We start from the raw sequence: 21,818 nt of genomic DNA on the forward strand, positions 1-21,818 counted from the left end.
GGGCATGTATTACTTTTATAATTTTTTTAAACCTCCAATTTTTAAAAAACTTATGAGCACTTAAATCATAGAAGGCAATGTAACGTAGCAGAAAGTACAATGAACTACAGAAGGGGAGAAAAGATTACTAGTCTGCCTCTCTAGCTCTGTGACCTTGGGAAGTATATTTGAGTTTCAACATTCTAGCTTTCTTATGAAAACAAGAATGAGACTACTCAGTGTGGTAACTATCCCGCTGGACTCCATTTTATATTAACTGGTCTTAGGTTACTTTTCTCTCATTTAGTCATTAAGTGCATCCATCAAACACTGAAAGAGCAGCAGGAACTAAACAAAAGTAAGATAGAGTGAAAATTAATTTCCCTATAATAAAAATAATTAACAGCCAAAAACAATCTAACAGAGTTCTGGAAATGTTTAATTTGCTGAAGAAAAATAAGGGATAAAAGATAAACTTGGTGAAAATCCAAAATCTATTACTGAGAAAAGTAAATAAATATATACTCAGACCTTGACCTGAATGTTTTATTAGAATGCTTTCCAAACATATGTCAGTAAATTAATTAAATTAAAAAATTATTATCAATCACATAAATTACAACTCTGCTGGGGTTAGGATACTGTCTTCTGTTTCTTAATTGACTGATGGTTGAACTTTCTGTCTCTAAATACTAACCCCATTATTGATCTTCCTAATGATGGATCTGAATGCCTGAAATTATTCTTTGTAGCTTAACATCCATCCTATTATCAGAGAAAAATAAGGTTTGTTATTGTATTGTCCTTCCCAGCTTTATGTGACCAATAAAAGGGTCATGTGGTTATCAAAGCAGTTTTCTCAAAACTTATTATTAACATGCATCTCTCTATTGTATTTTTCTCCCATTTCACATCCCGTGGAAAAAAACATACTGTTAAATATTAAAACTTAAAGTTTTCTTAAGGATTAAAGTTTTCTTAAGGATTTAAGCTATGTTCAATTTTTGAGGTTTGAAAGGATGCTGCTCTTTTTCTTATACCTCACCTAACAGATAAGTGAATAAAAGAGGGGAAAGTAACATTTTTCTCCTCCGTAATTCTAAATTTGGCTGAATGCCACAAATAAATTGTATTCTTAAATTTACTATTAAGTACCAGTCACTGATGGGCTTCCCTGGTGGCGCAGGGGTTGAGAGTCCGCCTGCCGATGCAGGGGACACGGGTTCGTGTCCCGGTCCGGGAAGATCCCACATGCCACAGAGCGGCTGGGCCCGTGAGCCATGGCCGCTGAGCCTGCGCGTCCGGAGCCTGTGCTCCGCAAGGGGAGAGGCCACAACAGTGAGAGGCCCGCGTACTGGGGGGGGGGGGGAAGAAAAAAAAAAAAAAGTACCAGTCACTGAATATTTAGGCAAAGCTTCAAAAGACAGACAGAAATTCACCTCTCCATACCCCTGATCTCTATTCCTTTGACCCAAGGATTCAAACTGATACCTAGAAAGACTTCCAGTTTGACAGCTCTAGGGGAATATGCAAACCATGTAATTACCACAAGGGAGCCGTCAACTGAGCAGCTTCCAGCTTAGCCCCTTAGGGCAAGTGCCCTGACCAATGCCCAAGGCCCGGAACCTCTTTCTTCCTTCTAAATATGCATTGAAATTTCCTATTTGGGACTTTATTGTGCAAACAAGGTCCAGAAGAAGCATGATTAGGAATCTCCTTCAGAACCTTGAGCACTGCCATCTCTGCAGTCTTCTCTTTGTGTCCCTTCTCCACAAATAGTTTTTCCATTGTTTGCAGTTAGCCCGGGAACTAAAAAGTGAATCGTTTGTTTTTTATTTGTTTTGGAAGAAGACAGTACTTATTATTTGTTTGCTAAGATTAAGGGCAAGAGCCTTGGTAGCACAGAGATCTAGCTCTGCCCCATAGCAGTCTCATCTCCCCATCTCTCACCACCACTCCTATCACTGACCTCACAGGGTTGCTGTGAGGAGTAACAATACACAAGTACCTAGCAAGCAGTATGCAGAAAGGTCCTGTCCCTCTCCCAGAAAATGTGCTCTTAGCTCTGGCACTTTCTTAGTCTTTTACTGAAATTCTCTAGGTCTCCACGTTCTCACCTGTAAAACCAAAGTAAATAACACAAAGCTGCAGGTATATAGTGAAGACTGGAAATAATTTATGTTGAGCATTTAGCACAGTATCTCAATAAATAATAGTCTTAAACAAATATTAGCTAGCTCCCTTTCCTTCCAACTTGAAGTTGTTTTACTGAGTATCTCTATCTTGGTTGCTTTTTATTCTACCATTTCAATTTGTCTTTCAGAGCACATCCAAACCTGTACTGTGGACTCTGGGAAGCATGATTACCTTTCTACTGGTGCCTTCTCTTCAAGTTTCAAGTAGAGGCCAACTGATTAAACCCATACAGAGAGGCTATAGTGGCACCAGGGAGCACTATAAGGAAATTCACTTTAATGCTATAATAAGGCTTAGGTGCTTCTCAACTGCAATAATGTGAGGCATACCGTAGCTTCAAAAAAAATTTATCATGAGCAATAAGAGCCTGCAGGTTGTAAATGCTAAAATCCTTGGCAAGAGACAAAATATGACAATACAAAAGGCACTAACTAAAAACAGTCCCAGGATACGTTAATAAAATCTGAAGAAGCAAGGAGGCAAGAGCAATAGGGAAAAGTTATACATGAATTGCCATAATTTAGTGGCAAGTTTGGGCTGGGCCATCAAATGAAGGCTTGGTATTCCTGTTTGTTTGTTTAAGATCTTTAACTCTCAGGACAACGCTTATTGGTGGCTCTTCTGCAATTCTTAAATTCTAACAAGGAACTATTCTAATTATTTAGTCATTACTAAAACAACGTTTAAGTCTCTATTCTCATGAACCATCACAATTAATCTAAGCTTCATTAATTTAGAACTTTGTCACAGAACTTCTATCTAACTGTCTAGATCACTCAAGGAGTTCTCTTATTAGAAGTTATCTCTTCCTATCTTCATTGCTGTTAAGCTGAACTTTCCTCTCTAGAAGCCAAGTCTTTCCTTGAGACACCACTGTGTACATGTCTTTGTTACTGCTATTTTCCTTTCCATGATTCTACCCCAAGTCATCCAAGCCTCAGATTTAACAAAACACATTTAACTTCAAGAATCTTTTCTCTTCACTAGAACCCACATCAGTATCTTCCTAGAACCCACATCAGTATCTTCCAACTTTCACCTTTAGCACTTAATATTCCACAAACCAAGACACTAATTATATATAGTGTCTTATCTCTAATTGCTTTAAGTGTTTATATCTTACCTTCCTGATAATACTAAGTTCTTTAGCAGGACTTTGTCAAGTTATCTTACTTATGTCAACCAAATACCAAAACAAAACGATTTTTTAAAAACAACCAAAAAGAACAAAAAAGAAAACTGTTAGAAAAGCTACTCACAGAACACAGATAACAAAGCAAACAAATTCTGAAATTAGAAAATTTCCTATATAGTCCTATATGCATGTCTTGGATTGATCTTCAACACATCATCACTATCTATTAAGTAAAATAAAGCAATGGAACAATGGGTAGGGTATGGGTACCATTTGCTATACTATGTGTATAGAAAAGGGAAATATATACAACACACTGTATATCTGCATAAACCAATCGCTGGAAAGACAAAAAGAAACAGGTAGTATGATTTAACACTAGGAGAGAAATTGGCTGGCTGGGCAGTGACTGGGGAAGAGACTTTTTTGCCTATATAATTTTGTGCTGTTTAAATTTTATACTACATACATGTATTGCCCATTCCACATAATAATTTAAATAAGATAAAAATAATTACTCAGAGAGCTCATCAGTTGAAAAGAAAACACTTTCAGGTATGTATATTTTAGTGAATTATCACAAGAATTAAAATGCTGTGCTGTGCATAAGATTTATTATGACAAAGACACATATTCATCCAATCATTTCTCGGGTATCTATGAAGATTCTAAATTCTAGCCCTTATATAACTTTGTAATCAGATAAATTTTTACCTTAAAAATTTATTTCTAATCAATAATCACTCCTCCTACATTAAAGGTATAATCATTAACCTTATTAGTGAAGACAGCATGAAGAACTGAGAAAAATAGCAGTTGTGAAACTAGAAATGCCTAGATCTGAATCCTCAGCTTTCTAGCTGTGTGGCTTCTCAGCTAACCACTTCAGCATATCTGGACAGCAAATTTCCTCTTAAGGGCAGAGGTCAGCAAAGTTAGGTACCAGGGCCAATTCCATCCCGTTGTAACCGAAAGTGGGGGTCTGGCTGCTCATCACTCTAAAGCCAATAAAGAGGCAAGTTGGTGGAAAGGAAAGTTTGCTTTATTTCGGATGCTGGCTACCAGGGGCAGGGCAGACTCCTGTCCAAAGGCCGACTCCCTGCCACTGACAATCAGTGGGCAAGAGCTTTTATAGACAGAGGGAAGGGACTACAGGTAGAAACAGCACAGTCAGCTCTGACAGTCATCTTGAAATTGGTCATCGGTGGTCTGACCAGCGTCGTTATCTTGATTGTTTTAAGTACAGTTAATCTTCAGTTCCAGGATCGGTTTGTTCCCATTTCTTTGAGGTCATTTCTCGGAACTGTAGCTTATGTCATGGCTACAGTCTGGTCATTATGTAGTTAACGTCTTTCATCTGCTGGGGTTTTAGTATCTATAAGACAGCTCACAGGGTATGGCTCAGAATATTATCTATAGCCCTTGAGGAGAAGCTAAAGGTCCTTGACTTTGCTTAATGAGTAAACTATTATTATTATTTGGTCTCCTTTGACTGTTTTCCTTTGTTTCTGCATTTTCTCACTTCTCTGATTAAACTTATTCTTTGGCTAAAGTTTTTCCACAGAAAAAAGGCAGGCTGAGGACATGGGTGGGAGCGGGGGGAGGACCACAGGGTCCTGCTCCATTTCACGGTCACCTATTTTTTGTAAAATAAAATTTTACTGGAACAATCTATTGCCCATTTGCTTACATACTGTCTATGGCTGCTTTCACAGTGCAATGTCGACCTGACTAGTTTTGACAGCAACCATATGCCCTGCGAAGCTGAAAATATTTACCATCTGCAGGAAAAGTTTACCTGCTCCAGCCTAAGAATAAAATGCAGACAAACCACATCTTTGTTGAAATTTTTTAAAGTATTGGAATGCCGAGCAGGCAGCAGGTCAAAACTATTTTCAAAATAACATGAAGACATTATTTATCCTTTTCACTCTAATTTTCTCCAAGCGCACAATGGAGTTTTCCAGAGGCTACATCGTGTGTGATGTCACAACAGACTACAAGCAGAAGCAGACACAAGAATACAGCTGTTTTCCCTTAAGCCAGAGTTTAAAGAGATTTGCAAAAACAGTGCCACTCTTCTGACTAAATATTTTTTTCTTTTAGAAAAGTGTTATTTTAGTTAAAAAGGTTGTGTTAACATATAATGGGTTTGTTACTGTTACTTTAAAAACTCATAAATATTTTAACTTTTCTCAGTTTTAATTCTTTGGAGTAAATATTGATAAGTATAACCCAATAAACAAAAGCTCTTTTGGGTGCTCAGTAACGTTTACAGGTGTTTTGACAACAAAAAGTTCAAGAATCTGCTATGCTACAGCTCTAGTGCATCACAGCAGCATGATTAACTGGCCTACTAGAACAGTCAATACACTGGGCAGGGATTGTGGATAAACACAGTGTCGTTTATTAATAATGGACATTACCAGGACAATCAATGACAACACCCCATCCCTCAAGCTGTTTTCGAAGGAAAATTTGACAATTCTCATTAGAAGCTCCTCAGGGGACTTTTTAAGACATTTACTCAAGGGACTTCCCTGGTGGTCCAGTGGTAAAGGATCCACCTTCCAATGTAGGGGACGTGGGTTCCATCCCTGGTCGGGGAACTAAGATCCCACATGCTGCAGGGCAACTAAGCCAGCGTGCTGCAAACTACAGAGCCCATGCGCTCTGGAACCCGTGCGCCACAACTAGAGAGAGAACCACGCGCCACAGAGAAGCCCACGCGCCACAACGAAAGATCCCGCATGCCTCAAAGACGATCCCGTGTGCTGTAATGAAGACCTGACGCGGCTAGCTAAATAAATAAATAAATAAGAGAGATTTATTCAAAACTTTGAAGTAAGGTCAATGGAAGACAGCTTGTCCTTTCAATGCCATATAGGGGAAATGCCCATCCAAGGATTATCTAGTGCCTCAGTTCCTCAGCTGTGCACCAAATCCCCCAAAACACTGCAGCAAATTCACATGGATGTGGTGGGATATTTTAAATTTGGTGGCGGCGGGGGGGGCCCTCAGCTGTGACTATGACATAAAGTAAAATCAATATGCACAGGAAATGAGAGTAGTAGCATCCAATCTGATTCCAAGGTTTGAGAAGTTGTACAGTGCTCAACAGGCATACATGTCCTATTTATCAGCAATTCTGGGTAAGAAGAAAATACATTTTATCCTTTCAATTTATGTTCATTTTTTGTTCAAACAGCTACTAAGTTGTAGATACATATATATCTATTAATTTTCTAGAAAAACCTAGCTACTCAAATACTCTTTGAACTGGTTTTCACATCTTACCTGTTCTTTCACTAATTAATGAGTTGATTAAAATGTATGCCATTTGTTCATTTTGTATTTGCATTAGAGTCTGAATTTTACCTTTCTGTAAATTATACTTTAGTGTGCTGAAGTGACCCTTTTCCAGTGTATCTAGAAATAACTCTATTTTTAAAAGCTAAATTTTCAAGAATTCACTAAGTAATCATCAAGCACTATGGAGGGATGTAAATATAGGACTATATAAAGTATCAAGAAAGACTCCATATACATTACTATGTTCAAATAAAGGACATATCTATGTGTTAGATTTCAATTAAACTCTCATAATTCTATGTGGTTTTCTGAATTTTACTATTTTTAATAAATACATTCAATCTTTTTGTTATAGGAAAATACACGACAGATTTTTTTAAGACGTTTGGAATGACTTATGAACACATTCTTCAAACAAAGCAGTATAAAGGAAAGCTTTAAAAAGTGAGTAATATGGAATTAAATTCCCTCCAGGGAAACATTTTAATATTATTCATTAAACACAGGGCTAAGAACAAAAGAACAAATGGCCACATTTGTATAATTAGTACTTTTAATGCCAGATATGCCAGTAAACTAAAAATATAGATAACAATTTATTTTATCCTCAACCTCCCACTATTTTTTTCTATTATTCTTCACTCCATATCAAATATTCTTATCTAGACCATTCTTCTCATTTCAAGCTACATAAGTGATAAATGTGTTTAAGAAGGAAAAAGCATAGGAAAAACGTTCCCCTTTTTGGTACCCTTATGAGGAATGGTAGGGGAAAAAGCAAAGTAAAAAGCAAGTGCATAAATATGTTTCTAGAAGGTCTGAATGATACCTATCCAAGTGAGAAGAAAATCCTGGAAGTGGTGGTGGTTTGTAAGGAGCTTCCTTCTTTCCTCATCTGGTAATTGTGACTGCTGGATCCATTTCTGTCTGGGTCACTTTTCACCTATGCTGCCTCCTTTTATTATCCAGGGTAGCTATCTCACCTTACTACTAAAGACACTTGGCTTAACATTACCTAGAAGTGTATTTTCTATGTGAAATATGGAAAATAGACTCTCACACTTTATAGTGAACCTTAATAGTCAACAGGCTTCTTTATAACTACATATGTATATGAGACCAAAATCAAACCTATGAAAATACTTGGTGTAAAGGAGGTGAATTTTATGGAAGTTCTATCATCTGCTTTTAATGCATGGTTTATATAAATTATACAACTTTCATATATATAAATAATATTAAATGATCTGAAAATGGAAAAATAAAATGATACATAATGCTATTCCTGAATTATGATCATTTAATTTTGAAAAGTTGAATGGTTTCATTCATAATATAGTGAATAGTATATAAAGTGCTTTATAAGAATCTAGGAAGAAATTTATGAAACAGGCTTTAAATAATTTGTCTAATTATTTAGACTTTCACATTATCTCATTTAATCCTCAAAACAACCTATATAAGGTAGACATCATTATACCTTTATTATTATTCCTACTCAGAGTTTAAAAAACACAGGAACAGAAACACAGGATATAGTAAGTGGATCAGTTTGACTGTGTTCACTGAGAACATAACTAGGAGTTATAACGAAGTTCCAAACTTCTGTCATTTACTCCCATCAATAATATTTGTAATAATGTATATGTATGTGCATCAGATTCCTAAAAAAGTCGCATGCACAAAAAGTTCTAATTCCTGAAGTCAATATTTATGATTCTGAATACTTACACTGCGGGTCAGGATGATTGGCCCCTACTCATCTGCCTCACCCCAGGTTCAGCTCCAACTTGGTTGCTCGGTAACTTCAGCTGTTTCTGAAAATAACTGACTTGTTCAAAGGAGTTGCAGGAGTACTGCATGCATCCTTAAAAGAGATCAGATACACAAGGTGCCAATGGCCCAACTGAAGGCTTCTCCATGATATACTCAGAAGAATTAAAAGAGCTCTGAAACTTGGGAAGCTTAGTTTACAGAAAATCAAAGCACAAATACAGAATGCTTTGTTCTATAGCAGCTACAGAACATACCCTGTATTGTACTTCAAACACACAGTCACGTTCGAACGTATCCATAATATACTTCAACTAAAGCATCCTCTGGTTTGAAATGTACTTAGCAAGTATTTTATTGAGTCTTCACTGGGTATTTTTAACAGCATGTGTTTCTAAGGGTTGGGGGACAGGGAGGCCTTGCCATTATTAAAATAGTGTCCCTTAGTATTGTAATTTACCTTTTTGAACCTACAAAACACGCTTAAAATGATCAAGGGTAATACAAGACAGTACATGTTTAATTTAATACTTGAACATAATCATGTGTCCCAAACCAGTACTATAAGTTTTTAGAGACTGGGAAAAGGAAGGGCTACTGGGATAAAGTTGAAAAGTAAAAGCATATAATCCCAATTTTTCTGTTTTCACAAACTGGGTGTTTATGGGCTATCACAATGTCTTATTCTTTCCCTAAGAAACTCTAGTTGAAATCAAGGCCTAGAAATACTTAAGGACACAGCAAATCATTAGCAGAAGAAAGCTGTTATTTATTTCAGGAATGTGAACCATACTGTGATAGAAAGCTTCAGTTCTAGATCTTGAAATGTTAACTAAGAAACAAAGGAGAGGAGGTGGCATGCTACAATGAAATTGATAGAATACTTTAAAGACCATTGAGACAAACTCAAAATTCTCCAGCTAATAGTACAATTTTCTCATTCAGTGAAACTTACCTTCTACAGTCTTTTATTTTTTAAAAATTCATCTAACATAGAAATACTTTAGTCAACTGTCTTCAATTATACATACTAAGACGTTCCTTTGTTTTCTTAGATTCTCAGTACCAGATAAACTCTGTAAACAACACTGGTCAATTTCAGTGATACATAATAATCCTTCAAATGTTCCCCAACAATGTTCCCTCTTCTGTGTGCAACCAATTAGAGAGTCCTCCTTTCTATGAGGCCTGTTAAGATCTCAAAATGTGTTGAGTCTGCTTCCACTAGCAGAATTGCAATTCATGGGCTAGCAATGGGGGACAAAGTCCAACAGGGTATATAACGTATGCTTTCTACTAGGGAATACTTGAATTAAAGTAACCATCATAAAGAGCCCAACTGCTCAAACTTGAAACTTGAACAAACCACTCAATAAGAAATAATACTGAGGAAAAACTCATGCAAAACTGACAATTAAAAGAAACAAGGATTTTAACCCATTTATAAAAGATAATATTTTAAAGGATCATCTTTTAAAATAAGAATGATAAAGAGAATGTTGTCTTAATGACATCACTCAATATTTTGTTTTACATTATATGAGTTTTAAGACCTCATTTTTTACTTTGATCCTAGAAAACTAAATAGATTTACAACAGAAAGAAGTTCCATTCAGTTCCTCCAAACCTGTAATATCCTTTGTACTAGGGATTGTAATAGATGCTGAATAGAATAAAAGGAGAAATAATGATGTATAGTAAACACGAAAATAAGTATGATTCTGTTTTAAAGATTCAATTTAGGAATAATGAAGGAATGGGAAAAGGAGGAAGGAGAGTAAATTCTCATCTTCCTTAGTACAAATTCAAGAGAAAAATAAAATTTTTAAAATAATAAAATAAAATTCAAAAGAACAGTAAAAACATACTATTGATAAATATAGAGGTAAAATGTCAGAAACAAACAGCTAGAAAAGATGCCTCAGGGGAGCAGCTCAAAGAAGAGAGATCAAAGTTAACTTGCCAGGGAAGACAGAAAGAGTGGGGGGGAAAAAAACACGAACAAAAGAGAAAAGGAGTTTAGACTATGCTAGGAATTGTGAAGGGCAACTATGGCTAGACAAAAGGCTTCGACTGGGGAACAGGAATGCCCGATAAAGTTCGGGTAACATCCTAAACACTGACGCCACATTATGTTCTTATGTGGGAGAGTGCTTCACCAAAAGTAGACTAACAGAAGGATACACAGAGCAGAGGGATTAGAAACATAAGCAGTTTGAAGTCAGAAGACCCAGACAGGCAGAAGACTGTAACAACAGACCAGATATGAACATTATAACAAAGAGGAAGCTTCACAGTTACATAATTTAGTATTTCATCTTAGCACTCACAGCGTTCTATATTCTTTAGCCATAAATATTAAGTTATAATAATACTTCGAACTTACACAACTATTAATAAAACTCTACATGAAGTACACTGTCACTCTCTCCTGTCAGGTTCTCAGATAGGAATTTAATACTTTCTAAGAACCACTCTTAATAAATCTGTATTTTTATAATATCCTCTAACACTCCAAAAACATCAAAGAAGTAAACCAAATACTTATAAAGTACATTATGTACTTTCTGGAGACATGCCTAGATTCTACAATTTCCCTAGAATCAGAGACTCGAAAAACTGAAAATTATTTTAGAAATGATAAATGCTAAAACTAAAGTCCAGAGGGATTCAGTAAGTCCCACAAAGTCAGACAGTTAATGGAAGATCATCCATATTTCTAGATGGACCGGTGATCAAGGAGAGCTCTGTTTCCAGCTTAGTTTCAGTCCTCTAGGAGGAATTACAACAATGATATTCACAAAACCTCTCTAGTATATATATACATTTTTAAAATAAATGTATTTATTTTATTTATTTTTGGCTGCGTTGAGTCTTCGTTGCTGCGCGCGGGCCTTCTCTAGTTGTGGCAAGCGGGGGCCACTCTTCGTTGTGGTGCACGGGCTTCCCACTGTGGTGGCCTCTCCTGCTGTGGAGCACGGGCTCCAGGCACGCGGGCTCAGTAGTTGTGGCTCGTGGGCTCCAGAGCGCAGGCTCAGCAGTTTTGGCGCATGGGCTTAGCTGCTTCGTGGCATGTGGGATCTTCTCGGAACAGGGCTCGAACCCGTGTCCCCTGCATTGGCAGGCGGATTCTTAACCACTGTGCCATCAAGGAAGCCCGATATATACATTTTTTAAAGGTGTACCTCTTACTGTAAGGTGTTTAAAATCCTTTTTGAAACTGACAGTATATATTTAAACTGTGAAAATAAATTATTGATATTCAGGATATAAGTTTTTATTGTGTACTTTTTAGACTGCTAATAGGACAAAAAACAAAAACTAACAGTGATAATTGCCTTTCAGTTATTAAGAAAAAAAGTAATTTTTAAAAAGTAAACAAGCTACCTCTGGTTGAGCTGGTCTTTCAATTTGACACTCTATGCATAATGTGTGAAAGTACAAAGCAGAGTGCCTGGTACATGAAAGATACTTCTAAAAACAAAAGACAGTATCACTTAGTTTTATCATAGGCTCTTATTAAAAGTTTGTCTCCTCCCTTCCTAGATCCAACAGTTTTCTACTTTGCAGCTACTTATAACAAAATATAATAAGAAGTCTACGTTCCTATCTTCATTTCAACTGCCATTTGTAACTCAGGCTACTGCAACCTGAAATTCACTACTGCAACCTGGAATTGACTACTGCACTGAAACGGCTCATGTTATGTCCATCATGGCTGCATAACTGCCCTTTAGAGTGTATTTTATATGGTCTCTATGGTAGACACAGCTGATTAATCTTGAAACTTTAAAAATTCATGGTTTTGGTGACACCGATCCTCCTGGTTCTCATTTCTCACTGACCTTTCCTAGTCTCCTTTATGTACTCCTTTTTCTCTACCCATCCTGTAAATGTAGATGCTCCCCAGGACTCTAACCTCACTGTCTTCTCACTTTTCACACAATTCTCAAATTCAAGTGACGAAATACACAGAACCTTTTGATATATCTTCCATCAAATAAACCAGCAGAAAATGACTACATTATTTTATAGATCCACCAAAAAAATATGGTAAAACTATTATGTTGATTAATAAATCCAAGTTGTCCCATTACTTTTATTTATGAATTTCCCATTGGCTAGTCCTTGTTAAAGGTACCACATCACTAATGACCTTAATTTTTCTGGACAGTAATAAGAGATTCCCTTTATCTTTCACACTGTAAGTAATTGTTTACATGTCTGTCTACCCTCTAATGAGAGATCCCTTTCCCTGACTTTTCATCTTTGCACCTCAAGAAGGAAACACAGATGACTGGGCTATAATATAAGGGAAGTACAGGAAAGAGGAGGATGGGAAAGAAAACAAGAAGAAGTGAAGCAATAGGGGAGGGTGAGGAAAAAGAGGGAATGAAAGTTTTAAAGTGCTAAAAAATATTCTCCTACATCAAAATATTTCATCTTGTTACACAAAAACTGATTTTTGCTACTAAAACCAAAAGACAAGGGCATCTCTTGCACATTAGGCAGTGTGAGAACATAAAAAAAGAAGTTAAAGAAATAATCTCAGGCTTAAGAGTCAAGAAAATATCCAGATGAAATGACACAAAAGCACCCAAAGTAATATACTTCCCATCGTGTATGTGCGTGTGCATCTGTTAACAGCACACACAAAAATAATGAGAATAGTTGAAAACATGTGAGGCTATTTGGAGTATCACCCCAGAGTGGGGCAGGTTTGCTCACAAGGAAGAAATGGTGAATTAATTCAGAAAATGCGCTGGCAAGTTGGTATTTGTGTTAACTCAGCTACTGTACACCTGATACTAGGAAAGATCAAAGGTCCAAACTGTTATTGGGGGCAATCAATTATTTTGCTAAAATTGGCACTCAAAGACTAAGGAATTATAAACTTCAAATTCTGTGGTAGTCAAATGTGGGTTGAAACTAGACTAAATTAGAAAATAAACACCTTTCCAATAGAAAGAAACTCCATCATTGGAACAATTTCTAAATTATTTTAAAAGAACGTATTTTTTTACTGGTTTGTTTTTAAGAATATTCTGAAAGCAAAGGCTTTTTCAAGTTCAACATACCTTAGAAATCAGAAATTTTGTATGCTTGATGTTAGTTGCCACAACTCTTTAGGACAAAGCCAAGTTCTCTTTCCTACTTATTATATTCCCAAGGATGAGTAACAAAAGATATGCTACTATAGCAAAAAACCGATATAAATTTCTTTTATCTTTTTGAAACTGCCTGGTCAAATTTCTATAAATATCCCAAACTTCATCTCATATCTAACACTGAGAACTCTTTTAGTCCACCAGCAAATGATTTAGTTTTGCTATCAATATGGAGAGAAACGATAGCTCAAAAAATAATATGCTATTAATCGAACAGGTGAAACCTAATCATCAATATATTCATTTGTCGCCACTATTAGAATTACTTTAGCTTACATAAAATAGTGTGTTAGATCATCTTTTTAATCTATTGAAAAGAAGTATCTATAGGCTAATATCATTACTTTAAAAGTGTATTCCTTTTATCTAGGTCTAATGGTATCAAATAAGAGAATTCCTAAAAATATTAATGTGTATATACAATGTGTTTAACACTGGGCAGCAAATTTTCCTCTCCCCTGGTTACTAAATTGGTATGTACTAAAAAAAAAAAAAAAAAGCTTCAAGAAGATTAATTTGTTCTTGCTTTTTCTCAACTAAATTATAAACTAGCCACATAAATTAACTCATTTAATCTTCACAATAACCCTCTAAGATACTAATTATTATCAATTCAATAACAGCAAAAATAAAAGTTCACCCCAGAAAAATTAAACAACTTTTCTAAAAGCAAATAACTTGTAAAGAGAGGTACGGGATGTGATCCCAACTCTTCTTATTCTAAATGCCCTCCTCTACAGGGCCACTCTGTCCATCCAAAATGACTTAAGCACTGAGATCCTGTTTCAACATCCAACAAGATGCTCTATTTTCCACTCAGAGAATGAGTGGAAAAGTCATTACACCTAATAAAGTTTTATTATAGCAAATGCCGAATTTTTAAATTGAATCTTTGCTTTAAAATGTTTTCTAATTGTTAAAGTCTTCTAAAATAGTTTTTTTAATCAATATTTCTACACTACAAGAAAACGAAGTTCCACGAGGTTCAACCACAAATATAAAGTCTTAAAAATAATAAAATAACTTAATTACATTCCTCAGAAATCAACAGCCTCCCAGTTTTACACAAAATCAAATATCCAAATATATTACATGTATTATTTACATCTGGCTTGCTTAAGTTAGGAAGACTCTGAGTATCTAAATAAAGTGTAAAGATATACAAGCTATACAAAGATCATTAAGCACATCTGACTTTTAAACATTATTTTTTACATTAAAATACTAATTGCTACTCCTTCAATCCCTTTTTTATTTCTACATTTCTTCTTCATCCCCAAATTCCTCTCAAATCATCACACAAACATCTATACCTATTGATCAAAAGTTTTAGGACTGGCTCAGTCAATTCATCAGTGACCAGCTGTGAGAATGCACACTACACATGGAGAGGCACACTAGGAATGGCAAAGAAGAACAATGTACTAAAGCAAATCCATATATAACCATTCAGACTCCTCGACAATGAAAGCCCAAACTTTAACCAGTAGGAAAATCTAAGTCCTCTGTAAATTTTAGGAAAATGCTAAGATGAATTATGTCCATGAAACATTCATTAGTTAGACCAAATCGATAAAAATAAAAGGAAAAAAAAAGTTCCTCTCCATCAATCAAAGCATCTGTAAACAGAATCACACCCATGCACACTAGTACCTTTTTCTAAAATCTGTATTATCCTTTTCAGGCAAACTTTGATACACATAATACCTACTGTCTACTTAAATATAATTTTTAATAAATCCTAAATGTACTAAAAAGGGGGAAATATTTCAAGGAAGTTCATGGTGATTTGGGGGGGGGGGGGAAAGCCAGGCCCTAATTTATCTGATTTGAAAAAAGAAATCCCAATTTTCATAAATTAGATTTAGTTAATGAGGAAGTGGTTACATTGCTCAGAAATCACTTCATCAAAGCTTTAACACAACCACTTCATCAAAGCTTTGAGACACACAGGCTGGAGAGAAGGCTGCTATTAAATCTCTTACAGGAAGAAGTGGCAGAAGTAGACAGCTGAAATTCTGGCCAGCTCTCCAAAAGATCTAATCTACCACATAAGGTTTCAAGAGCACCTGTCTGCAGCCAGAAGCTGGGACCCTTAGCTTAGGGCAAGTTCATGGATAGTAAAATAGAATCAAGATTGTGTACCCAGCTCTACAAAAAAAGAAATAGTCACCAACTTCCAATTAAATCTACACTGTGTTCAAAGGAAAGTGAGATAAATATTAGATTTTGATGGTTTTCATTTTTGATTTTGGCTTGATTGATCTAAAACTCCGTATTTGTTTAGTATCAAAGGCTGCCTTTAAAGCCATGCATATAATAAATGATGGTTAAAAGTTTAGGATTATTTAGAGAAGTAATTCCCAGTTCTGGTTTGACAACTGTCAAGGATGTGTTGACTGACTTTTAAGGGGCATCAAACAATTCTACAAAAACTGTCACCATTTGAATTCACTCGACTGTTGATTTAAAGTTATGCCACATAACACTATAAGGAAGAAAGATAAATTAGAATAATGAAAATAACAAAATAGAGTAATTCAATTCCAAATAGTGTGGTTATAAGGGACTTAGACATGGGTTACTGATAATCATTTTTCTAGTCAAGATTTAATATTCCACAAAAATTTAATAATAGAGTATTTAATAAAATGTGATCCAGGAATCTATTTCAAACATCTAAACTACTAACATTATTGGAAAATAAATAAAAGCTACTTCCTCCATTCACCTCTTCCCCAAAGATAGCTGTGGTCAAGCAAAAGAAACCAAAAACCCAAAAGAATTCTAAAGACTCACCTTTTGTTGACCGGCTTCTCATCTTTTTCATAGGGCCGGACAAACCACTTCCCAATCCTAACGAAGTTCTTATCCATTAGGCACCTACAATAATTACATCAAGAATACAGTTTCAATAACAAATTAGCAAGTCGCTGAATTAATAATCACAGATAAGATCCACCACTGAAAATAAAAACATCACCAATTAAACTGTCAAAATGTTTTCCTAGTACTTAAAATTCTTACACTATACTTACTGAAAGAATTTTCTGACTTTGGGTATAGATTTTTATTATGTATTATTCTTATACATGTAAAAAAAATCAGAATTAATTGGTTGATATATTCCTGAAACATCTTACACTTTTGAATTGCTTCAAATCCAATCACACTTCTATATTAACTTTTGTGTGATCAAGAATGTTGGGAATATAGGCAGCATTTCTTAAGAGTACTTCAGAGGTATTCTTCCAAGCCACTGACACCCTTTTTGCAAGTTTTAATGCTGGATCTTTCTTGCTTGGTGTGTGGTAGTCAATTCTTTAGCAGGGATTTCGGTAATAAAAGCATAGCACAGCCTCTTCTAATTAGGTATTTTCCTTTTGTAGACATGGTAAAGCACTTGATTACGGCTTTGCAAAAAAATGAGGAACTGCAGTCATTTCTTCAGTAATGAATATTTTGCTTTCTTCATATCTAAATTGTGCCCTGCTTCTGTTTTCATGCCGTTTTGTGTACATTGTTTTCCCGTGTCAAATCACAGGGTACTCTTTCTGAAGACATGTTAATGGCAACTGAACTCAACTCATATAATACCCAAGGTGCACACAATTCAGCTGAAGTGGCAACAATATAAGTAGCTATGCTCAAGTTCACTAGAGTACAGGCAGATGACAACTATATCATAACTCCAGTCAATTGTGAGATGCCATCATTTGTAAAGAGCATCCCTAATTTTAACAATATAAAAATGTGGGAGAAAATGTGCATTTTGAAACTGATGAAATACAGTAATCTCTAATACTATTCAATGAAATGATACATATTTTGTAAGAAAACCTGTCAGAAAGGTGGATATAATTCTTCCATACAAGGTTCTACCTACCAGCAAAAGAGCAGCACAGCAATTCTTTGTTGAATATTCAGGTAATTCTGCACGTGGCTTTTGGCTCTGTAATTTCCACTCCATCAAGGAGGATGGAAACAATTCAAGCCTTCGCCCAACTCATTACAGATTTGCATTAGTAAATGGCAATAGTTTCTGCTGGCCACAATGTAACTCCCTATGGGCAGAGCCAATCTGAAGCAGTGTCTCATCAAAAAGTCACTTGCTTCAACTAGTTTTATTTTGAAAATGAACTTCTACAACAATCTTCCTTGCTCACAATGAAAAAAAAAAAATCATATTCAAAGTAACCAGTCTGCTTTCCTAGGGTGATAAGTGAACTTGCTTTTTAGGGTTAAAGACTATATGACTCCATTAAAGTTAGAATAGAAAATATGGAATACACAATAAGGTGAAAGTGCTCAAGAAGCAAAACTGAAAAATAAAATCGCCACAGTTTATTCCCTAGTTAAGGGACTTAACTGTGTTTTTTAGGTAGACTACATATATACTGTCACATTTCCTCAGTTCTTTACTCATTTTTAAAGCCCAGATCTATCTTGTAATTGATTAATGTTTCTTTATTCTCCAAAAGCTGTTATTAAATTGAAGGTGTATCTTAAAATCAAAAATGCTTAGAATGAAAGCAATAGGACATGTACAGAATCACATCAAACATTAAACAATGTCTTCTACTGACACACATCTTCACTTAAATAAATACCACTTCATTATCTCATAAGTCTTGAAGGTCAGAATTCAAAAGAATCATTTATTCAACAACAGAGAAAACATGAATTTACAGGTTATGAATAGAAAAAACTTCAAGGCTTTAGACAGTATAATATGAAAGAAAAACATAAAATATTTCTGATCAAAGAGGAAAATGTACAAAGTTTGTTTCAAAACCCTTGCCCTTCTATGAAGTAAAACCCACAAATTCTATTTACTGTTTTCATTCCAGAACAAATGAGGGATTGGAGTGGAAGAGCAGCAGTGCACAGCCAAGACCACTCAAGGACAATGGCAAAAGGCAAAAAGCTAATGAAAATGCTGGGAGCCTAACTCTCTGTGCTAATGTATCTCCTGGAGTTTCCACTACAGATCATATTTCTTTGTCAGGCAAAGTCAACAAAAGGTTATTATCACTAATACACAAAACAGCCATGGAAACTACTGATTCTTCAATCCAAAATCATCTGGTTCCAAATGAGAGTCATGAATGATTCACGTGATTTTCAACCACTAATCAGCTTCTATGTGATCAGTGATTTCCCTCTCACTGAAAGGAAAACATGAAAACACACAATTGCACTGAATGAGCAGTGTTTTTAACACAGTTTGGATTTGCAACTGACTTATTTCTGCATAAGGGAGTCGTCAAAAGTCATACTGTCACCAGTGATGTGGCAGAAAGTTAGCAAAGTCACCAAGTACCTCAGAGAAGGTTGGGACCAAATTAATGAAGACGCTGAATGTGCCCCCTTTCTCTGCCCTGACCTGCAACTCAATAGAGAATTAAAGAATTGCTGAGTTAGATGTAGATATGGTTAAGTATGAAGGCAAAGTTTCTTTTTACTCAAAAACAGGTAAAAAGAACTCAGCAACTATCACCATCAATTTTTACACTCCTCAGTCTCTTAAATCTCAACTGTGGCTGGTCCAAAAGAGAAACTCTCTGCCTCTCCCTCTCTCTCTCTCTCTTTCTCTCTCCCTCTCTCTCTCTCTCTCTCTCTTTCTCCCTCTCTCTCTCTCTCTCTCTCTCTCTCTCACACACACACACACACACACACACAGATACACACACACACGTATACAGATACACATGGAGCCTCCAAGACTAAGCAATACAGAAAGTATTTCCATCTGGTGTTTTGTCCTTTAAGTTACGAGAAGAAATGTGATGAGACATGTGGCTTTGCTAAGAAAGACAGTTCTACCACCTGATTGATACCTGGGACTATGCTGGCTCAGGAGCAGATAATATATTGTGGTACTAATAAGCTCTTGGTTCTCAATCATTCTGGGGTCATGATTCTATGTTTAAAAAAAATCTAATGAAAGTTATTATAGACTCTTTCTCAAAAAACGCAAGGAAAAGCAAAATACTACATACAATTCCATAGTGTTGATGAACTCTGAAGCAGATCCTAGAGTGAGAACTTCTGTACTAAACACTACCATTAATCCCTACTAACCCTGCTTTGGCCTAGAATCCCTGCCTATCCCATTATATCCCTTCCTCCTCTATTTAATTCTATTCATCCTTTCTGTCCCAGATCAGCAAAGCATTCTAACATCTACAACTCTGTACTTTCTCCACTGAGTTGTAATGAATCATTTCTGTGGCTCTTTTCTCCCAAGAGGCTATGAGCAATTTGGGGGCAGACACAGTTATCTACCTTATTTACTGGCAATATTCAACAAATATTTAAGTGCCTATTATGTAATATGCTTTATGTTCTGCTCTAAAGTAATAGGTCTTCAATAAATATCTGAGAAATGAATGCTATTATACACCAATGAGTATTTTCCTATTTGCAGTATAATACTGTTACCCTTCTTGTTTGTAACCACTAATCATGGCCAGACTCACACTGCTATTTGAATTTTCTTGTGTGCATGTGTTTGAGGTAGAAAAAAATTATGTATTTCATTTCTTTATAGTCCATCACCACTCACTCCAGACTAAAATCATAGTAGATACTCAACGTGTGGAAATTCACATAGGTGTTAAAAAACTTTAGGAAGGGAGACTTCCCTGGTGGCGCAGTGGTTAATAATCCGGCTACCAATGCAGGGGACACTGGTTGGAGCCCTGGTCCAGGAAGACCCCACATGCCGCAGAGCAACAAAGCCCGTGTGCCACAACTACTGAGCCTGCGCTCTAGAGCCCCCGAGTCACAACTACTAAGTGCGCGTGACACAACTACTGAAGCCCGGGCGCCTAGAGCCCATGCTCCACAACAAGAGAACCCACCGCAAGGAGAAGCCCATGCGCCGCAGTGAAGACTAGTCTCCGCTCACCGCAACTAGAGAAAGCCGTGTGCAGCAACAAAGACCCAACGCAGCCAAAAATAAACAGAATAGAAGAGAAGAGAAGAGAACAGAACACAATAGAATAGAATAAATGTTTAGGAAGACTGGCACTACTACCCATATGTTTTAATTATACTTGAAGAACAAAGTTAAGCAAATCTTTTTAAGAGAGAGGATGCTAAGGTATAAAAACTACAGAATATCAGAAATATAATTTCCCTCTTTTATAACTCTATCAACCTTTATTTTACTGTTTTTGAGGGACAAAATTTATATTTAAGTTGATAAATATATAAACCTAGCAGACAAACTTCATCTGCCAAAAAGTGCTTTAAATCAACATCACAAATAGTGCTAAGACTATGTATCAGTTAACCCTGGCTGTCCACTCAGTAATGCCAAGCATTGTTATTGAGATTTTCAAAATTACCTTACTATTAAGATACGACAAAATTCTGTAAAGTAGTTCAATATTATCTTTAAAGATCACAATGTGATTTCAGATTTATAAAATGTTTTGTAAGCAACAGTTCTAGGTAAATATTCCTCTTAGAAATAATTCCAAGCCCCCTACTACCTCCCTAAAAAATCACTGTTTCAAGAAGAAAGGAAACAAACACGTGCTGAAAAATAAAAAAGAAATCAGGTTGTGTGTGTGTACATGTTTCTGTGTCATGCCCAACAGCTCTAAATAATTAACTACAAGAACAACTTGACTCTGAAGCTGGCAAGCCCCAATCTCTAACCCCAAAGCCATGGGCTGACCTGACCTAAGTTTACAAGAGCCACAGCTGCAGCCGCAGCATAAATCAGCAAGCCATTTCGCAGACGGGATAGTTGGGAGGTTTAGAAGGGAGCCACCACTGGCTTGGCTCTTCTGCGCCCCTCATATTACACAGGTGTGACAGTTTTCATAGATTTAAAAAGTCCAAGGATAGTGTTCCTCTACCGCATCCTCAACTAAACTGCCCCTCAGTGTTATCTACTTACAGAGCTACTTAGATAGACTAAATTTTATATAACTTCGTACCAGAACATCCTCACCAGCATCAAAATCTTTACCTCACCAATCCAATTTACATCAAACGTGTATGAAGTCTCCTCCCAAGAAACTGCAGTGCTCTCAATTCCCAACTAAAAACAAAAAAAACGCAAAAAAAACCCAACCCGTATAATTTAAGGCTGAAGAAACCTTTTTCAACTAATCCCTTCTATCTTCATTACTTCGGATTCCTACTGTGCCCTAGTGGATGCTGTCTCCTCTGGCCAAGTAATTCCTATTATTTCCACCCTCTCCAAAATCTCTGCAAGGCTAAGGTCTTTTGTAGGA

At 36.1% G+C, this 21,818-nt stretch overlaps 1 protein-coding gene across 3 annotated transcripts in view; it reads right to left on the minus strand.

Moving 5' to 3' along the window:
* The window catches only part of MED13L (mediator complex subunit 13L), a 289,482-nt gene that overhangs the window by 104,726 nt on the left and 162,938 nt on the right, over positions 1 to 21,818 (minus strand). For all 3 annotated transcript variants that reach the window (XM_029218820.1, XM_029218811.1, XM_029218827.1), the window contains one exon: positions 16,363 to 16,446. In XM_029218820.1, coding sequence (XP_029074653.1) covers positions 16,363 to 16,446 — 84 coding nt within the window. The remainder of the gene's footprint in view (positions 1 to 16,362; positions 16,447 to 21,818) is intronic.

Source organism: Monodon monoceros, unplaced genomic scaffold (genome assembly GCF_005190385.1).
Source record: "Monodon monoceros isolate NGI ecotype Baffin Bay Population unplaced genomic scaffold, NGI_Narwhal_1 Super_Scaffold_1, whole genome shotgun sequence".
Classification (NCBI taxonomy): Eukaryota; Metazoa; Chordata; class Mammalia; order Artiodactyla; family Monodontidae; genus Monodon; species Monodon monoceros.